The 22182-nt window shown below is 35.2% G+C and overlaps 1 protein-coding gene across 2 annotated transcripts; it reads right to left on the reverse strand.

The window, feature by feature from the left end:
* Nucleotides 1–231: 231 nt before the first annotated feature.
* lbh (LBH regulator of WNT signaling pathway) lies at nucleotides 232–11922 on the reverse strand. Of its 2 annotated transcripts, XM_051652149.1 has the most exons (3): nucleotides 11681–11922; nucleotides 5416–5517; nucleotides 255–2915 (listed from the first exon to the last, which is right to left on the reverse strand). In XM_051652149.1, exons 2-3 carry the CDS (start codon nucleotides 5491–5493, stop codon nucleotides 2724–2726), a joined length of 270 nt encoding a protein of 89 aa, XP_051508109.1. In that variant the 5' UTR covers nucleotides 5494–5517; nucleotides 11681–11922; the 3' UTR covers nucleotides 255–2723. The 2 variants fall into 2 exon arrangements, with proteins under 2 accessions (XP_051508110.1, XP_051508109.1); XM_051652150.1 differs by lacking the exon at nucleotides 11681–11922 and having other exon boundaries at nucleotides 232–2915; nucleotides 5416–5512.
* Between the last annotated feature and the right edge of the window lie 10260 nt (nucleotides 11923–22182).

The raw sequence follows: 22182 nt of genomic DNA on the forward strand, positions 1-22182 counted from the left end.
TGGGCCTTCCAGATCCTTTCTTTCTGTCAACATCACCTGTTGTTTCAAAGCATTGGCCTATTCTCTTAATAGTTGATAGAGAAATAGGGATTTTCTCTGCCTTTAGTGTCTTGTAAACTTCAGAATAGCTACAGTTAGCCTGACACAGAGCAGATTTTCTCACTCCTTTACCTTGTGACTCACAACACTGCATAATGTAGATCTCTCCAAGCTCTATCATTTCTGTTTCCATTTATGAGCTTGTTGTCAGACCTTCGATGGCCTGCATCAGGTGTGGCAGATCAACTAATGACTAATCTTTTAAGAAAAAAAAACAAACAAAAAAAAAAACATCCCACATGATATTTTTGGAAAATTTTGTACACCCAGACATGTGTTAGTTTGAATTTGATTTTGACATTTTAATAATTATCATGATTTTACCTTTGCAATTTTAAAGACCATTAAAAACTTAATATTTTTGCCCATGAGTGTAGACATTAAATTAACACCAACTAAACCCATAATCAGCCAACTGAATGGACACTGCATCTATGTGCATTTCTGCAAACAATTTGGGATGGAATTCATAGACACTTAATCCTTTAGTTTTAAACATTGTCCACCAACATATACTCAGTTTACTTTATAAAAATAAAAGTTAAAAAAAAAAAAGACTTGTATTACACATAGATAATATTGCCATTATATTCATGCTGGTTAGCCAGAGGGTTACTGGTGAGTCTGGTTTCTACCGAGGTTATTTTCTCCATTATCTACATCTTTTGGAGTTTTGTGTTCCTTGCCACAGTCGCCTTCGGCTTGCTCACTGGGAGCCTAATGACTAAAAATCATGCCTTAAAAATTTGAATCTCGTTATTCATTATAACCACACAGTGAGGACTTTAGTAGCATAATTTTTGTTACAGCATGATTTTCTGTAAAGCAGCTTTGAAATGATATGTGTTGTGAAAAGCACCATACAAATAAATATTACTTGACTTGGAGAGGAAGTGTGCTCGTTTCGAGGTTAGTCTAGAGAGGCAGGAAGGCAGCTTGTGGTTAGCATGACTAAATACAGTACGCGTGCACATTCACAGCAAATATACATGCACATACATACAGAACATTTGCAGGAAGTCAGGCCAATGAAAAGCTCTCGTGCTGCGAGTCAAGACAGCAACAAAGGAAGAGAGAAGACAAACTTCCTGTTTCTCACAACAAATGTCTCAGAGAATGAAACTCCTAAAACATTTTATTTTCATGATACAAAATTTTCACAAAGCGACTCAAACACAGACAGACACACACAAGCTGCACAAAGGTCAACTTTTTTCTGGTTTAAAATACACAGACTGAATAAACTCAGAGCCTGATGTGAAAAGCACTTTCAAAATGTTTATTTACAACCTCTGACAGTGACAGAGAAACAGTGGCGCATATACATAATAAGAGAAACTAACAAACAAACTTTTTTTGTGCGACTCTCCCTGAGCTTTTTACAGATGAAGAGAGACGTATAGACGCTGCCGACAGGAAGTGCCCAGAACAAACACACATATATACACTCACTCAGTATTGACACTGTATATACACGCGAGTAAAGAAATAGACAGACACAGATAGAGACGCAAGGTCATACATTCTGTGAAATATAATTTACAATATGACTTGAACAACTAGACATAATTGAATGGTTTCATTAGTTAACAAGAGACGCATGTCAGTTAACAGTGTTAGACAGGAAGACAACTAGTTCAATGCATTTTTTTCTAAATATTTTACCAAGATGAAAGTACAAAGCAAAGTGACATTGAGAGGCCCTGTGAAGGTCAGTAAACACTTCATTAAATCTGCTCCTCTAAAGCACATGATAATGTGTTTCTGTCACAACCGAGAGTTTCTGTGGAAATCAAGAGAAACTGTGACAATAATTGTGAAAATATCTACAGTGAAATTGACTCTTTTCCAATACAAATACCATTCGCGTCTTGTTATTTGGAAGAAAATCTGCATCTTTCAAAAAGTGTGAAGAGGCAAAGAGCGGGAATGAGCAGACTGTAAAATGCACCTGAGCAGCTGAACATCTAGTTTCCTAAGCAAATGAACTGGCTATGTGACCTTCAAATAACCTGCTATTGACCTGTGAACTCCATCAAACCCTCTGTGTATTTCAACAGTGATCAGTTGATGAAATCTCCCAAACACATTGGAAGCAAAACTGACTCGACAACCTCACAATATACTCCACTCGACAAACAGATGACAAACACACACACACACACATGCGCGCACGCACACATACGCACACATATACGTACGCACACACACATATACACGCACACATATACGCGCACACACACACACACACATATACGTGCGCACACACACATATACACGCACACATATACGCACGAACGCACACACACATATATGCACGCACGCACACGCACACAGTGTCTCCTGCAGTGGAACAGATGAACTGCTCCTGTGGGTGACGTTCAGGCAGTGGAAGCGTTTGGTGTTTTGGGTGTTCTGACATTGTCTTTGGCCCATTGGGTGTGTTGTGAGGCTGGATAAACAGACACGATCGCAGTACAGACTGTGTAATATCAATGAACTAGTTATGTTTTGTGAATTATATTTTTGTCAATTTGCAGTCTTAAGAAAGTGTGAGTATTTGTGTGATCAATCTATTCCTTTTGTTAACCTGTGTGTGTGTGCGAGTGAGAGAGACAGTCAGTTTAATTCTCTCTAACATTGAGTCCATTCTGGACGTTTCCGTCTTGCTCTTCCTCTTCACTGACAAGGAACTCGTCCGGAGGCCAGCGCAGCTCGCCGCTCTCCACCTCACCGTCTGTCGGTTCCACCACGATGGATGGCAGCCGATCTTTCAATTTACAGCAGCGATCAAAGTCTGATGGGTCTGGAAAGATCTGTGAGGAGGAAAGTCAAATATATTCTCTATGATCTGCTCATTCATTTCTCCCATTCATAGATATATAACTTTTATATGATATCTTAAACCGATTCAAAACAAAAACAGATTATGTTTTTCACCATATGATATTTGCTAGATTATTTAAAGATCTAAAAATACTTTCTCATATCTCAGTTTTATGTCTGTGTTTAATACAAATAAAACTGAAGTAAAAAAAAACATCACCATGAAAAAAAAAGCTAATCCAATGAAGGTAACAAAGGCTTATAAAACTACATCCTCTGAGCTGTGTATGTGCATATGTACTGTGTTCAGAATATTCAGTGAATCACATGGAAGATATTCTTCACTGTATTCTCTCCTTCAAAGACATTAGTCATTAATCTTACAGTTCATACAAAATCTTTGTTTAAACACTGACCCTTAATACTTACTTAGTTTACTCATTTTAAACCATGACCTGCACTATACATAAGTAATATTGTCATTATATTCATGATGTTATTCCGAGGGGAACTGACCCCCACAGTGAGTCTGGTTTCTCTCAAGGTTACTTTTCTCCATTAATCAACATCTTATGGAGTTTTGTGTTCCTTACCACAGTCACCTTCAGCTTACTCACTGGGGTTATAAATACAATTATTATTTATTTTTATACACAATTTACAATTACACAATAATGACTCTAAGACTTTATAGATAGTACAGTTTCATTTTCTGTTAATGCATGATTTCCTGTAAAGCTACTTTGAAACGATGTGTGTTGTGAAAAGCGCTATACAAATAAAAAAATGACTTGACTCCTTTATAACACACATATTCTGTTCCTTCACTCACTCGTCTCTCTGTTTATCTTTCTGTCGGATCCAGGATGAGGAATATTCTCAAAAACACTCACAGTGTGTCCAAAAGTCTCATTTCACCTAAATGTTGGATGAAGTATGAAGGTGTATTTTTAGCCCACAATCTTTCAGTGACATACATGGCACACAGAGAAACCAACAGCCCAAACTGGGCAACATGCCCAATGGAAAGAACATTAAATTGTGTGTGTGAAAGAGGGAGACTGCTCTGTAACAGGACTCTCAATGACCCTGATCCATGAGAACTGCAGACACACATCTAACCTCTCTCTACATAAACAACATCAGAGCATGGGATGAATTCTTTCATACTAAACATAGTTTAGGAACAAGTCGAACAAAAATACATCCTTTCTTCGTTTCAAATAGCTTCCCTTTGAGAGCCAAATTATTTTGTTTTCATATCTTAGACAAACAGTATTATTGAAGGATATAAAAACAGACCCCTTGAGCAGCGAAAGGAGAGCACCTATCCCCGAGGAACACAGAGGTCATAATCTAAAAATGGACATTTAGCTCTCAGTTAAAATCCTTATGAACTCTCATGGAAGAGAAACATTTTTTCTAAGACTTATTAAACCTTTTTAACTCAAAACTGCTTTGAGTAAACAAACATATATTATTTCTTCTCACTTTGATGAGGAAAGTGGATCCTCAACCGCTGTGAAGATATCCCTGAGCAGAGACTCTGTAATGTTCTGGAGCGTATGTGGTTATTCTTCTAATGAATCAGGGGAGGAGTGACATGCTAACTGAGGATGAACTGCTGCCATATAATGAACTAGGGATACTTCACTGGCCACTGCCTGAATTTCGGACTTAAGATGGACTTCAATGGAAATCGAAGCCCTTATCAACCAAATAACAAAAGGACAGTGCATCTAAGTGCACTTCCGCAGTTAATTCGGGATGGACTTCAAAGACAATTAATCATTAGTCTTACAGTTTAATCAATATCCTTGAGTTTGAAACATTAGCCACCAACATTTACTCAATTTACTAATTTAAACCAAAACTTGATTACACACACTGATGAGCCAAAACATTATGACCACCTGCCTAATATGCTGCCTTCGCTGCCCTCGTGCATCGATGAGCCTTGGGTGCCCAACACCCTGTTACCGGTTTGTGGTTTGTCTCTCCTCGAATCACTGTCAGTAGGTACTCAAAACTGCTGACCGGGAGCACCCCACAAGCCTTGTCATTTCAGAGATGCTCTGACCCAGTTGTCTGGCCATAACAATTTGGCCCTTGTCAAGGTCGCTCAGGTCTTCAATCCTGCACATTTCTCCTGCATTCAACACATTGAGTGTTGTTCACAGGGGGCCTAATGACAGTAATTTTAAAGGCATGATTTTCAATCATGTTTTTTATTAAAGGCACAATGAGGACTTTAAGACATCACATAGTTTCAAAGCAGCTTTATAGAAAATGATGCTGAGATGTTTGTGTTTTGTGAAAGGTGCAATACAAATAAAACTAACTTGACTCCACTAACACTTCAAACATTTTTTTCTTTTTTAAACGTGACCAAGTTACTGAGGATTGGATTGAAATTAGCATTTTTAAGAGGATTGCAATGAGACTTAAAAGAAGGAGAAGTGCGATTAATATATGAGGGTTAGATGTTACCTGGAAGGTGAGACGGTCTTTGCTGGGACTCAGCCTCATGTCATCCATCGGTGCGGCGCTGATCATCACTTCAGTCATCTCACGACACACTACAAATATGTTCTGCATGGGACACACACAAGACAGCGGGCAAAGGTCAATGCAGTGGACAGAACAAGCCTCAGTTCAAGGGTCAATTATACAAATCATGATCAATGTTTCTGTTCGAAGTGAAATAAATACACCTCAAGATGTTTTAGCAGGGCTTTGGGACTTAACAGTTGTTGTCTGCGATTAAGACACTAAAAATAATTGAAATCCCCATAAACCGAAATTTGAAACATATTACATAACAGCTAACATGCTAAAAACAGCCAGACGGTTTATCTATCATCTGATAATCCCAAATTCCCCCCACAAAATGAATAATGAATGAAAATATTAAACTCTCTTGTACTAGAGCACAGTTTACATGCCTATCATTTAACCAATGACCAATTAGACAAGTCACGAGACCATCACTGCCATCAGGTATGTGTGTGTGGTGTGTGTGAGAGTGGGTCAGAGTCATACTGAAAGTGAACTGTGGGTGTGCATGAAGCCTGTACAGTGCATATACTGCCTGCAGACACCAGCAATGAACCTTTCCATTGGCTTCAGTTTCAAAACAGATGATATCTGCTTTAGATGTTAAAGTTAGGATGGGGGGGACTTTTTCTCACAATGTTTTTTTTGTTTAAAGCTCTCTATTAGAGGAACCACACAAACACACAGGCCAGAGATGTTTGACCGTGAGACCAAGGTCAGAAAAACAAACCAAAACCCTTACAACAACAACAACAAAAAAAAAAAAATAAAAAATAAAAAATAAAAAAAAGCAGAAAATTGCCCAGAACATTTAGACTCATGGAAAGTTTCCCAAAGAACATGAGTAAGGATAATGTACAATGATCCCAAACAAAACCAAAGCAGGTGGAATGTTATGTTATAAAGGTTTTACATGAAGCTCACACACAGACAGCCTAGATTTCTGCTCATTGGATTTTCCACATTGTGTTCAAAGCAGTCAGCACTGATTTTGCCTCCAAAAGCTCAGAGAACTGATAAGAGAATCTACAGTACATCATAATTTAATGCAGATCCAGAGCTTTAAGAATTTTTACATCATAGATAGATCAAGGGTGTTTAAAATATCAGCCAGGACCTGTCCAATTCACTGTACAACAGTCCCTGAACCTAGAGAACATTTTTAGATGCGCTCCAAATGAAGGCTATTCCAAAATTATGCTGTCTGACTTAAGATACCTCGTTTTATCCTAATTCTAAACTTGCACTGCATGCATGTATCCTTCACAGGTAAGGCAATCCAGAATGCATAATGAAAAACTTGACAATAGTGTAATCCTAACCCTCCATCAAATTAAAAAGGATTCTTTCATGCAATATCCGAGTGTTTTTATTTTATTTTCTGTGCTTGTTAGAATGTCAAGTCGCTAGCTTTGCAACATGTTAACATCAGACTCTGTTGCAATCGATTTTTACCCGTTCTTCACCAACAGTTTGCCAGCTGTGGATTAAACTATGTTAACGGTACTAACATTAATTGATTTACCCTCTGATTCAGGTCACAAAACTGGTGATAAGAACTAAAATATTTACAGTTTCATGTGTCTTGTAATGTGAGGAACAGTTAGGTTCATTTACACTAATTTTGTCAATCGCTATCACATGAAGTTTCTCTCTTAAATTTGATCGTGATGAGTGTTTACTGTGGCATACTGGAAACCATTCTGGCAACAAGATGCAATTATTTCCTATACATAGAATAACATCTGGATTAACCATTAATATAGAGAAATTTTTGAGAACTCTCCTGTTTTGCTCAGCAAAGGGTGAATTCAGTCACTTCGGAGTTTTCATTTCAGTTAGGATGCTGCCTTAATGCTAATTTATACTTCTGCGTCAAACGTACGCCGTAGCTGACGTGCACCTCTTCAAAAATGTGACTGCGTGTTGCGTCGACACAGACCACAACAGCTGTGATTGGTCCACTTTAACCAAAGACCACCACCCAGGATAATAACAAGGATGTCTGAGGTAGGGTCACATTTTATCCAAGTTTATTTTAATATCTATGCATAATATCACATTATGTTTGGACTCGTGAACATTAAAGAAAATGTCTCAATCCAGAGTTTTTTTTATTCGGTTGTGTTTCATGAAGTTACAAGTGAAACGTGACAAAAAAGGCTTTTACTTTATATGAATTTGATATGTGAGTGAAATAATATGTTTTGTATTCTACTTGCAAACTTTCCGATCGGCACGATGATTTGACCGTATGTTTGACAGTATGTGTTCAGTAAATAATCATATTTCATTATAAAATGGAACACTTCTAATTTGTCAGCTAATTAAAAATAACCTGGTAAGAGTTGGTTGTATCTTGCAAAGTCTTTAAAACGACCATTGTGTGTTATTCAGGCAAGTAGTTATTCATTAATCAGGCAAGAAGTTATTAATTAATTTGACGATTTCAATTTCAGCACGAAACGTCAAATGTATGCCAAAACGTTTATGTATTATTATACATTATACTCAAGAGCAACTCAAGAGCAAGCGTACAGTAATTTCCTCATTTATAATAAATGTATAATAAATCATTTGTACCTTCATTTCAACATGTTCACATACTTTGAACTTATTTTTGATGTTACAATAATTTAATAAATACTGAATCCAGAAATTACGGCCACTTCTAGGGAGATTAGCCATCATAACTTCATAACCCTTCCCAGCTTTATGCAAAAATATGCTTTTTATATAAAAAGAAGCTTTATGTCTTCTAAAAATCTATTTTTGTGCGAGGCATGGTCCACATCAGCAGATGCTTCTTGTGAATAGCAAACTCAAAATGTTTGAGTGTTTTTAAAAGTCAAAGTAGCTCTAACACACACCTCCAATCTCATTTCATTAATTGGACTCTAATTAGCTTTTGTTGATGTCATTAGCCTAGGGGTTCACATACTTTTTCCAACCTACACTGTGAATGTTTGAATGATGTATTCAATATGTACAAGAACAATACAATAATTTGTGTTATAAGTTAAAAAAGATTGTGTTTGTTCATTATTGTAACTTAGATGAAGATCAAACCAGATTTATATATAAATGCAGATTATATATATATATATATATATATATATATATATATATATATATATATATATATATATATATATATATTAGCAAACTCTGGTTTAGACTCTAGACAGCACAATTATTTACAATGTAAACATGTTTTTGATTTGTCATTACAGTTGCATAGCTCAACAAAAATATCTGTGATTGGTTACACTACTCAACTGCAGCACAAACATGTAAATTATCACTTATTATAAATAAAGCCTCCATACACACATGGAAGATAACGCCCAATCTGAAGAGGGTTCATCCTAAATTATTGTAGAACTGATAAACCATAGCTCTTGTGGTACATTCCAATTCATATAAAAATGTAAAAAGCAATAAACATAAAACCACATTTCCATTTAAACAGAGTTTAGCAGTAATAACCCTCGAGTGCTTGAACCAGCTCGAGTTCAAAGCCACAAATGCCTTTATCTTAATCAATGACATAATTAAAATAATAATAATAATAATAATAATAATAATAATAATCTGTTCTACCAGACTTTGTCCCACACATGACTGAAAGATTTCTTAAGTGTAAACTGTAACTTTCTCTTGTGTCGTCTGTGAGCTGGTCTCAACAATAGATAACAAGAACAAATGAAGGTGCACAGCATGTGAGAGGATCATTTCCATTAGAAAAAACTGAGTTACAGTGTATAGAGAGTGCCTTGTTCAAACACAGATGACAAGACAGAGTCAATCCAAGATAAGAAGAGAGATTATGTTGATATGAAAACATTTAGAATGGCAAACAAATACATTTTTTTATAGATTTTTCATAGATTTACAGGCGTGCAAAATGTGAATGATAAAAGAGAGAGGAAGACAGATAATGTGTCTCTCTCTCTCACACAGACAGACAGACAGGAGCGCTGATAGCCCAGACCTGTGTAAAGATAAACACTCAAGTGTTGCCAGCAATAGTTTAGCTTGGAGAATAAGTAAACATCCTGCAGGAAAGAATAACACAACATTAGCCTAATAAAACACAAAAGACGTGTTACAATTCAACCTCCCCCCCATCTATCACCGCTAAAATAATCCAGGCCAAAGTTACACAATATATGGCCTCACCTTTTTCCACAGAAATGGAGATGCCTGCAAAGCTACAGAACACTGTTAAATGCTTTCAAAGAAAACAGCCATGAACTGCCAAATTTAGCATGTACACATGAGTTTCATTTTGTGTTTAAATATGAATTAATTCAACAGAGTGTAAAACAAACTGGCAAGAATAATAAAGTATATCACACATAATATCCAAAGTGTCAGTCAGATCTTCAGCATTAGTCTCAATTTTAGCATGCTGCGATAACTTTTCCACAAACTGTGGCCAAAATGCCTGATGCCAAATTTAGGGATGAATAGACAGTGACAGACGATAATGATGAGGTGATAAAATACACTGAATGACCTCCTTTAGAGTGAATGCTCAAATATAACCCTGTCTGAGATGGGTTAGGTGCATGTGTTCAGCCGAGTGCTGCTATTGTTTTTTAATTCAACCAGTACAGAAGCATTTTCAAGATTTTATCAAGCTTTTGGCAGAGGACGCTGTTCTACTGTCAGGAAATCTATTGAAAATTAGCTTCTATCTGCCACTGATAATTGACATCCACAGAATAATGAAAAAAAGCAATAAAATACTGATTTAAAAAAAAAAAACATTTTAAAGAGAATAACAATACTGCATATTTGAGGTATGCACTTCTGTGTACATTTATATTCACTAACCCTATTGTCTTAAAGAGATTGTGGTATGAAAAAAAAAAAAAAAGAGGACACACGATGTCATGGATTTAGGATACAGTGTCTTACAAATGAGACTTTTCCGAGGGTTCCTAACATGGAATGACAAAGATATTACACTATAGGCATAAACTGAGATATATATATATATATATATATATATATATACACACACACACATTACTATGAGCAAAGGGAACATCTCACCGAAACACCATGAGGCACGATGTCACAGCAATACATGCAGTCATTACACTAGTTTATACACTCGGTTATAAAGTTACAGCACAATGTGTAATCGGACATTTGAAGGATGTTAGCTGTGGAAGGGTTAGATATCCGTCTCGAGAGAAAGAGAGAGATGTGTGGTGGTGGATTCAGCAGACCAGAAATACTCAAGTGATGACAGTGCAGTTTAAAAACTTAACCTCAATATTTTTGTACAATAGACTGAGGGTAAATATAATCTTTCTGTATATTTAGAGGTACAATTAGTTGGATACACAAGACAACTGGAATTTAGGCAAAAATGTACAGTGAACTGCACCATGGAGAGCTCTGAGGAACAGGTCATGTCATTTTATAGATGGACATTTTAATTTGTTGCCATGACTGAAGGGCTGATCTTTGACAACCACACATGGAAATTAGAGTTTGGTGAAAACATTGATTTTCTCTTGATGGAACATAACCTTTGATAGGGCTGATGCTTTAGGCAAATCAAGTGACTCAGATTGTAGTGTAGTGCTGAACACGTGGTAGCATCCGCTTGAACCTAATTACTAGACAGACAGACAGACAGATACTGTACAGTAGATAGACAGACAGACAGACAGACAGATACATACTGTACAGTAGATAGACAGACAGACAGACAGACAGATACATACTGTACAGTAGATAGGCAGACAGACAGACAGACAGACAGACAGATACATACTGTACTGTAGACAGACAGACAGACAGATACTGTACAGTAGACAGACAGACAGACAGATACATACACAGACAGACAGACAGACAGATACATACTGTACTGTAGACAGACAGACAGACAGATACTGTACAGTAGACAGACAGACAGACAGACAGATACATACTGTACTGTAGACAGACAGACTCATGTCAATCTCTGTAAGAAATCAGTATCAATATCATGCACACAAAAGTGCTTTGTCAAATAAGGGCGAATCAAAGGATCTTTAAAACATTCTTTTGTCACTCATAGATTGAGTTAATCATTGCGTAAAAATGCATGAATATCGGCAGGGAAAATGAATATCATAATTTACTCTGGAACAAACACAAATGAAAGTTCAAAAGAGGATCGTCAGTATCTTACCAGTTATCTTTGTAGACATGTAGCGTCTCACACCTGCGAATTCAATAACCGATCAACACAGACGATTTTCCTTCCCAGTTTTACCGATGTGGGCCTGTAGTCTCCGGTGAAGAAAAATCACACAGAGGAAAACTTGATTTATCGTCCGAAATATTCCTGCAAGACTACACCTTCACACCAGGTGCTTGAAATACTTCACGAGTCGCTGTAGGCTGACTTTTATAGAGAAGGCGTGGCCAGCCGCGGTCGACACGCCCACAACGGACCAGACTCCAAATTCTAGAATGACATCATCATAATAGGCTCGTTTGCCAAACGCCTCTTTGAAAGTAGACGAGATTAGACGCTGCAGTCAGGTCTGCAGTCAAGTCGGACAATTCTCAATTCGCGTATCAAACACCCGCGAGATCAAAGGCAGATATCGCGAGATTCACATTCGTGCTGTTGCTGATAAAGTGGATATCATTTAAATTATGCTGCTTTAAAATGTAAATAAATATGATGATAAAGACACTCAATGTACCTGTTATTTAATTTCGCCAATAAGGCGTGCCTTTCCATCCATTTTTTAGTTTAATAAAGATCACACATCCCTTACAGAGAGTGCTGGGAATATTCACATACGATTTATATACATAAAACATGATATTACAGATACAAAATACAAAATTTTAGAAGAGAACAAAACATCACATAACGTTTTTTTTTTTTGCTTGTTTGTTTGTTTGTTTTTATCAGTGCCATACGAACAAGAGGTATTTATAATAGTCACCATGATAATGTTACATTGCCATACAGAATATTTTACATACATTTTAGTTCTTTTAAAACTTAACATGTTTTCAGTGCTTTTTTATTTTTGTTTTTCATCACGGTTAAGTCAATAAACATTAAACTGCGTCGTCAACAAGTCGTTTTCCATCACGCTTGTAAATCCCCCTGCGCGCGCCTCATTCTCACGAGACTTATTTATGGCAGGCGCTTTTAACATTTAATATACAGATTTCACTAAACAATTATGTTTTGACGAGTCAAAACTCCAATTTCAGATATCTACAATTGATTTATTACTAGTACAATTTATCATTTAATATATCTCTAATTAAGTTGTTACTAGTAATAAAATCAATTGTGGGTATCTGTAATTGAATTATGACTAGTCAGAACTTAAAGATATCTTTAATATGGTTTTGACTAGTCATAATTCAATTACAGATATCTACAACTCTACATCTTTAAAGATATCATAATTAAATTTTTTGATATCTGAAAGTAAGATATGACTAGGCAAAATATAGTTGTGGATATTAATCCGACTGGAAAGAATTTTAAAAGAGATAACTTAAATCAACATTCTTACTAGTGAAAATTCCTTTACAGATATCTAAAATGCTTATGCAAATTGCTTCTCTGCTATGCCCCGCCTTTAAAAAACAAAAACAAAAAAACATATAACCCAAAACACTGATAAAGAATTTATCTTTTAATGTTAGTCTTGCATGTTTGGTTTATTTTAAACATAAAAAAAAGAAAGAAACAAAATCCAATAATAAGGAACAAAGATGATGGAGCACTTGTAAAAATGATTTGTATCAGCCATCCCAAATAAACTCAAATAAAATCAGACCCCTACATTAGTTCAAAGGTCAATTGCATATTGCATGTCCACAGTGGGCATGTAATTATTAGAAATGAACTTTATTGATCCATGTCTCATCACTGCAACACAGCAGAACTTCACACTGTCATCAAGTGCGCTATAACCTACACACAAGCATGTTTAATATACTAATTAAATGTATTTAGTTGTTAGTACCATTAATTAATATAGGCTATGTATTAATTCAGAATACAGAAGTTATAGTAATTAGGAAATTCACAGTCACTTAATAGCAGTTATAATCGATTAGTTAAACTGCTGAATGAGGCTTCACTCTTTTCAATTGACTGTAAGATTTTAATGGATTAAAAAACATGAGTGCCTTGATTCTGAAACATTAAACCACTAAATCATGAATTTATTTGCCCAATTTCACATTTTTATAGATTGCATAATAATAAATTCAAAAGACCCATTTGTGGTTGTCTGTCTTTATTAATTATTTACACTTAAATTGGTCCGTGCTGCAACATATAACAATCACATTTCTACCCATAGTTAACCGGAGACATTTTAACATATATAAATGTAATAATATATTGTTAATTAAGTTATCAAGCATCAACTTAATCTTTCTGTTAGCAGCTAGTTACTTTAACAGCTTCGACAGCACTATGTAATGAAGAGTCATTGCACGTCACAACACAGCAGATCGACTAGGGGTAAGGGCAATTTAGATAAGTGCTCCAACATCATTGTTCCTTATTATTGGATTTTTACATTTTTAATTGCAAAATTATGTTTAAAATAAACCAAACATGCAAGACTAACATTAAAAGATAAATTCTTTATCAGACAAAATCACGGACAGCAAAATTTTCCTTTAAGGCGGGGCATAGCAGAGAAGCAATTTGCATAAGCATTTTAGATATCTGTAAAGGAATTTTCACTAGTAAGAATGTTGATTTAAGGTATCTCTTTTAAAATTCTTCACAGTCAGGTTAATAATTGCAGATATCTCCAAATAAAATCTTCCTGGTCTGTAATCAGTTTGAGATATCCATAAATAGATTATAGATATCTTTAAATGAAAATTGACTAGTAATAATTCCAATTAAAGATATCTTCTATTAAATATTGAGTTGTCATAAATCCAATTAAAGATATCTACGGCTATATATTGCCTAGTCATATCTTAAGTTCAGATAATTTTTTTAATTATGATATCTTTAAAGATGCAGAATTGTAGATATCTGTAATTGAATTATGACTAGTCAAAACCATATTAAAGGTATCTTTATTTAAGTTCTGACTAGTGTAACAGTGTGTAAATATGTTAATATGTTAAATTACTGCATAAATGGGGACAGCGCCATCTATGTGGTGAATGATGGTATTTGAAGAGTGGAATATGGAACTCCCACAGCAGAGCTTATGAGACCTGCTGTGGGTAAGTGGCACATTTTGAGTGGTCTGGGGAATTATTATTTAAAAGTTCTTAAAACATATATAACTGCTCTATTGTGAATTGATCTTGTAATGAACATGTTAGGGATCTGTTGATGTGTTTGGCGTCGAATGTGTTATTTTATATCAAGTTATTCTGACTTTGTTTCACGAGGCTTGATCGTAATTCCCCCGTGTATTATCTTGTGTTTCATGTAGGACTTATTCATTCTCTGTGCCACGCAACCATTATTTATATTACTGTATCTCCATTATGCAGCGAGCCACACACAGTAAATAGACCGCCCGGGCAAGACCGTCACACTAGTCATAATTCAATTACAGATATCTACAATTTATTTTTTTACTAGTACCAACTTAATTAGAGATACCTTAAGTGATAATTTATACTAGTAATAAATCAGTTGTAGATATCTGTAATTACAGTTTCTACTAGGGAAAAACTTTATTGTAGATATCTAAAAATAGTTTTCAATGCAATCGTATGGAAACAAATGACTGGTCAAAGTTGCATTGCAGATATCTTGATGTAAATTATGACTAGTGAAAACTTAATTATGGATAGTCAAATCTGAATATTAAATGATAAAAGCGCCTGCCATAGGAATGCACCTGCCGCTGCTGCGCAGAACTTGTTCATCTCATACGAGCCTAATATTAAAAGTATCCAGCCAATCAGATAAGCCAAACTCCGTGCTGGTGACGACATATAAGACAAGAGGATTTTCACAGGATGTGAATGAAAGAGAGGAACTGAGAGGACGCTGTTTAAAGACTATGATGGCACTTAATAATGTAATTCCTTTATTGTTATATAGTTAATAATGACTTTAATATTGAGCATCACCAAGTAGTTTAATATTTCACAACTAACTGAGCTCCGTTATGTTTATGTATACTCATAACGTGTTTCCTCATATTGAGTCCTTTCCTTTTTATATGGTCTGTCTGAGAGGGCTGAATGTTTCATTTACCTCTTTCAGTCAGTCTTTCTTTAATTGCATGTATACATGTGAAAATGTGTATGTATGTATATACTGTGTGTGTGTGTGTGTGTGTGTGTGTGTGTGTGTATATATATATATATATATATATATATATATATATATATATATATATATATATACACACACACACAGTATATACATACATACACATTTTCACGCTGCTGACAAGAAGGCGCTGCAGAGGGTGGTCAAATCTGCCCAAAAAATAACTCACAGCAGCCTCCCCTCCATGGAGGACATTTACACCAGCAGGTGCAGAAGCAGAGCATCCTGTATTATGAAGGATTCCACCCACCCGGCAAACGAACTGTTCGACCCCCTCTCCTCAGGCAGGAGGCTAAGAAGCATTAAAGCCAGACCAACAAGGCTCAAATGCAGCTTCTTTCCAGAGGCTGTAAGACTCATGAACTCTCTGCCTTAGTGCCTGATCTCTCCTTATATTTATATTTATACCTCTTATCTCATTGTGCTGTGCTTCTCTGTCATAATGTTGCTCTCTGCTCTGGTTTAAATATGCTAAAATGATGCACTGCTTTTTTATAAATATGTTTTATTTTTTTATAAATAGGTTTTAGTCTTTGCCTATTAAATTATTTTATTGTATTGTATGTATATTTTATATAGTACGTTGCTGGTCCTGAGTACATATTTCATCCTCATGTGTCAACACGTACAGAATGACAATAAATACATTGAACCTTGAACCTTGAATTTAGTCCCTAATGTAGCAATAGATCAATATCCACCTCCTTAAGGGCCAAATTCTACATGTCCAATTATTAGTGGATTATGCTCTGATCTTGGTGTCATGGACGCTTGGAGATTTAAAAATACAGATAAGAAGGAATTTACATGGTGTAACAAGGATAGATCCAAACAGTCAAGCATTTTATTTTTTATTTTTGATTTCAGACACATAAAAGTATGCATAAAAAAAGTATCAGTAGATCCATTGGTTTTCACTGATCATAAATGAATTAACCTAACTATTAGTGTAGACTGTATGGGTGGCTATGGAATGAGCAGAGGTTTTTGGATATTCAATTGTAATCTACTTGAAGACAATTTCTTTCAGAAAGAGGCCAAAAACATGATTAGGAGATTCTGGAATAAAGCTCGTTTAAAAAAAGACTATAGGAAATACTAGGAGTTAATGAAATATGAATTAAGATTAATAGCTATGCAAAGGAGCAAGGATATTTCTAGAAATAAAAAAATAAGTGTAGATAGAATTATCAATTAATTTATCCTACTATCGTCTGCAAATGCTAATCTAGAATCTGATAAAAACCAACATAAACTGCAGTTAGAGCTGGAGGGAATATTAGAAGAGAAATCAAAGGGTGCCAAGAAGGAGATGGTTAGGAAAAGGGGAAAAAATAATTAATATTTGTATAATTTAGAAAAGAGGAATTATGAATGTAATTATATTTCAAAGCTTAAAATAGATGGAGAAATTAATGAAAATTATAAAGCTATATCTACATTTGTGTCTAAATTTTGCTTGCCCTTTAACTGACATTGATAGCTTTTTAGGATCAGTTAAAGAACGAGATAAAATTATGCATTTCAAAATGAAAAGAAAACTAATCCCCCAGTAATGATGGATGGACGAGTGAATTCTACAAAGCTTTTCAGGAAGATATCTCTGAATTTTTACTTTTTGTTTTTAAGGAAGCAATTGAAACTGGTTCTCTTCCTACTACAATGACACAGGGTCTAATAACTATAATCCCGAAACCAAAAAAAGACCCATTATCATTAGACAATTGGAGACCAATAACTTTAATGAATAATGATACAAAATTATTAACTTTGGTTTTTGCTGAAAGACTTAAAAAAGGACTTAATCAAATTATAGATGAATGTAAATAAAGGATAAATAAAGAAAATAAATTACTTACCCAAATAATTACATTACATATACAAATAAATTACATATACAAATAAATTCAAGACAGAGAAATTAAATGTTGTCAACTTGCGGATGACACTACTTTTTTTAAGAGATAGCTGTTTGGTAGCTTTTTCCAAAGTGTCTGGTTTATGCATTAATGTAAAAAATGTGAATTGTTACCGCTTACAAAATGCACGTTAAGCTCTATATGTGAAATTCCTGAGAGGAATCAAGTCTATCTTGGTATAAAAATCTGTAAAGACCAGAAAGAACGTGCTTGTCAAATTTTCTGCCCAATTCTAGAGAATATTGTAAAAAAAATCAATTTGTGGTTAATGAGGGACCTTTCATTGGTCATATGCTAATTTCAAAATCTGAAGGACAACCGGACATCAAATAGGATTTTTAAGATAAAATGGATACCAAATGGACTTTATGTGGAGTATTTTCCCAAAGTTAATATTTCAGCAGGTTGGTGGACTAGAGTTTTTACTGAAATGCAATTTTGATGTTGAAAACTACCAGTGAGACTGTCAAACTTTCATCGACAGGTACTTCTTATATGGACCCTAACCTACAAACATAATTTTCCAGCTCACAAATATACAATTTGGAATAATAGAGATATAAAACATAACAGAAAAACAATTTTCCTAAAAGATTGGATTGAAAAAGACATAATATGGGTTATACAGTTAACTAAGGAGGATGGATTGTTTTTAAACTATTCCGAGTTTTGGTAATTTCATTAGTCACAAGGAGTATGAAAAAGTATTGAGATCATCCCTGGAGGAGTAAGATTGCTGTTCAGGAATTTCTCAGGTTTTCCAATCTATAAAAAAATAAGTTTTTATAACATTTATTTCCTGAGAAGGTGTAGGTATTAGAAAATGTACTAATAACCATATCAGATCTATGTGCAGAAGCAATAATACTCCTCCTAGTGTCATATATTGGAACATTAATTTGGAATATATACATTGGAAAAATACATGGATTCAATGTAATAAATACCTGATAACTAATAAAATTAAAGAGGTAACTTTTTAAATTATTCATAGAATGTATTCTGTCAAAGATTATATTAATAAAAGATGTAAAATTGAAATTAATAATGAATGTGCATTCTGTAAAGTTGAACCAGAAATATTATCCCACATATTTTGGAATTGCCATCTTATTAAAAGATTCTGGAAAGATGTCTCTCAATTTATGTGTAGAAAAATTATAATTATAATTATACTTTTTCCTTTGAAGAAAACAATGTTTTACTTTATTTTCATCACAATAACAAAGATGTTAACTTTTCTTTTATTGTAAATTTTATAATTATTTATGGAAGATTCTTTTTACATAAGTTGAAATGGTCAGAAAAGAAGCCCAGTATTAACCTATTTTTGATAGGCTTACAAGAATATTACAACATGATTAAACTTTGTAAAAATAGTAAAGCAAAACAATTTGTAAAGATCTTTAATTGGTACAATTAGGTTGGCTTGAAAGAGAGAGCAGCAAAACGTATATCTCTGCACCATAACATCATAGAGACTTCTGGTTTCATTCATTTGACTCAGGGTAGCAAGGAGCCCACCCACCCACCATTAATCTTACAGTTCATAAAAAATCTTTTTTTAAACATTGAACCTTAACACTTACTTAGTTTACAAATCTTAAACCATGACCTGCACTGCACATAAATAACTAATATTGGCATTATATTCATGATGTTAGTCAGAGGGGAACTGACCCCCACAGTGAGTCTGGTTTCTCCCAAGGTTATTTTTCTCCATTAATCAACATCTTATGGAGTTTTGTGTTCCTTACCACAGTCGCCTTCAGCTTGCTCACTGGGGTTCAAAATACAATTATTATTTAATTTTTATACACAATTTACAACCATATTTAATCAAACTACACAATGATGACTCTAAGACTTTATAGATATTACAGATTAATTTTCTGTTAAGCTGCTTTGAAACGATGTGTGTTGTGAAAAGTGCTGTACAAATAAAAATGACGACTTGACATTTATGACATTCTATTCCATATGCTGGGCATTGCCTTAGTTCATGTAACCTCCCACATTTCCAACATCTATTTGTTTACCAACCTTTTCATTTTCTATCTCTCTGTACTTCTTTGTCACTTTCTTTGCCTCAGAGCGCATTTAAGATTTTTCTATGATTTAAGCCACAGCTTCCGATTTCTGACATAGCTCCGTAACAAACTTGCCCAATGATAATCCGTCAGTCATTTTATGTGACCAGAATTGATGTCTTTCAAAGACACAATTCTTTTGAGGGCTGCAGTATTGTCTGAAAGCTCACAAGATCTCTAGCATGGTATAAATCCGTACATCTGCATAGGTAATCATGAGCATATTATACACTTCTAGTGCCTCTTTGCCTACTGTATGGAGCAAGATGGCTATTTTAACATGTTCGTCTTTTCATCGGCTCTCGTTGCCGTCATGTACAATAAAAATCGTTGTTCCCATCTTTGCCAAATCTCCGCTAGATTACCTGAGAGCATTAAAGGTGCTGTGTTTTAAATTGCTCCATTTACCTTGTGATTTATCTGTTTCCAAGCAAACACAGACTTACTTCACTGACGTGCGTTGTTTGGCACTTCACATCAGCAATATTTCATTCAGCATGCATGTTTACATTTCAGTGCAAACAGAGAGCCACCACTTCTGACAGCATGTCACATTCCATTTCTAGTGGGTACTCTAATCTTGTCTGTGTGTAAGCATTGGTTTGAACAAACTCATGGACACTGCGCATGTCTCTCTATTCCACCATATTTAATGAATGCCATCACCGATCACACCCCCTCTTAAAGGGCCATACACTCATACTGGATATTGAACATATAAACATTAATATACCACAGACAATAACCAAACATTGTTCATTTGAAAAGTTATGTGCTGATTAATACAGTGCCTGTTGTGTGTACAAGAAGAAAGTCTAATAAAAGCCTGTATTATTTTAATACCAATAAAAAAGTCAGTATTTGTAATTATTTTTTATTTTTTTATGAATAAACATGATATTACTATGACAAACATAATATAGCATGATATAAACATGATGTACTGTTATAAAAACACAGAGTTGTAAGAGTTTTCGCTGAACTGGAGGTGTAAGAATAAACACTATGGTAATGGCATACTACCACACTACTCTTATTTTTGCCATAGACTGACATAGCAGAAGTAGTAAGAGCAATATGTGAAGTATGCAATTGCAAAAGCAGCCCATGAAACATTTGTAGCCATTGTCACGTTGTGAGTCTGGCCAATCGTGAATAAGCTGTGTCATCATCAGAGCTTGTGTACCTCCTCTGGATCAACTGCAGTGGCTGCGCCAGTCGGCAGCTTTCAAATAGCTCTCGTGGTACTTTGATGGCATACACAACAGTGACGCGGCGGTGATGCCATTTCAAGCCGGATAATGTTTCTAACCATGCACTGCTTCAAGTCCAGTGCCGATCAGTCTGCGCAGCGCTGTATGAAGTCGAACTCACCTTGTGTTTTTCCCTCTTCCTCTTGTGTTTTGCAGGTGCCACATGGAGAACGCCAGCTTCGTTGCCAGGACAATAGCTCATTACTCCACCCAGCTTATCATCAGCAGCACCTGCTTCCCATTACCCTTTCCTGTTTATTCTCTCCTTTGTCCTCTGTTTAGTGCCACATTGTTTTGTAAGTTGATGTTCTGCCATTCGGTCAATGTTCCAGATATCGGTTGGTCTTCCTGTTCAGGTTAAGGTGCTTCTCTGTTTAGTTTGTTTTGCTCCCTTGAGAGAACTTTTGTTTGGATCCTGTTTAAAGTTTTAGTTTGTTTAATAAAGCCCTTTAATTTGCCTGTCCTGTCCTTGTCATTCGGTGACAGGAAGTTGGCAAGTGCACTCCTTCAGCACTGTGGTAATACTAAAAGGTATCTAAGAGTCATTTTTTTATTTTATTTAACAGTTATGTTATCAATTTTGTTTTTAAGGCTGTGAATTTGATTGAAAATAACCATCTAAAGCTATTGGACGCTGTTGGTGACACTGTGACTCTGTTTCCTGTTCCTGTTGCTGCTAGCACTTGTGTTTGCTGCCTGCTAGCCTGCTTAGCATCTTTCTATTTTCAGCGTTTAATCTTTAATCTCTCCTATTTTTTTGCGCACATTGTTTTTTCTGCTTTTATACATTTTAACACAACTCGTATAGTGTGCATATTACCACACACAGCTGTCTTTCCACTTTTATTGCTATTAAACTTTGTGGTTTACCGCACACATTTTTTATATGGATAATTGCATTGATCTCAAACCACTGGTGATCAGTAACCACCTCAACAACAACAATTACATGAGGATTCATATCAATCTCAAACCCCCGCTGATCAAAAACCACAACAACAACAAACAATTGTGGTAAGTCATGGCATCCGCTCTTATTATCACTTTGTACATTGCATGCCACGTTTACTATAGCCTCTTCCGTCAGCAGTGAGGGATTCACGTGATAAATTTAAGGAATT

This window comes from Myxocyprinus asiaticus, chromosome 23, assembly GCF_019703515.2.
Source record: "Myxocyprinus asiaticus isolate MX2 ecotype Aquarium Trade chromosome 23, UBuf_Myxa_2, whole genome shotgun sequence".
In the NCBI taxonomy this organism is placed as follows: Eukaryota; Metazoa; Chordata; class Actinopteri; order Cypriniformes; family Catostomidae; genus Myxocyprinus; species Myxocyprinus asiaticus.

Excerpts from the sequence above, each read along its gene's own strand:
- lbh (XM_051652150.1), bottom strand. The coding sequence starts at position 5,493 with ATGACTGAAGTGATGATCAGCGCCGCACCGATGGATGACATGAGGCTG. Across the intron at positions 2,916-5,415 it reads AAGACCGTCTCACCTTCCAG|ATCTTTCCAGACCCATCAGA; the intron begins GTAACATCTAAC and ends TCCTCCTCACAG.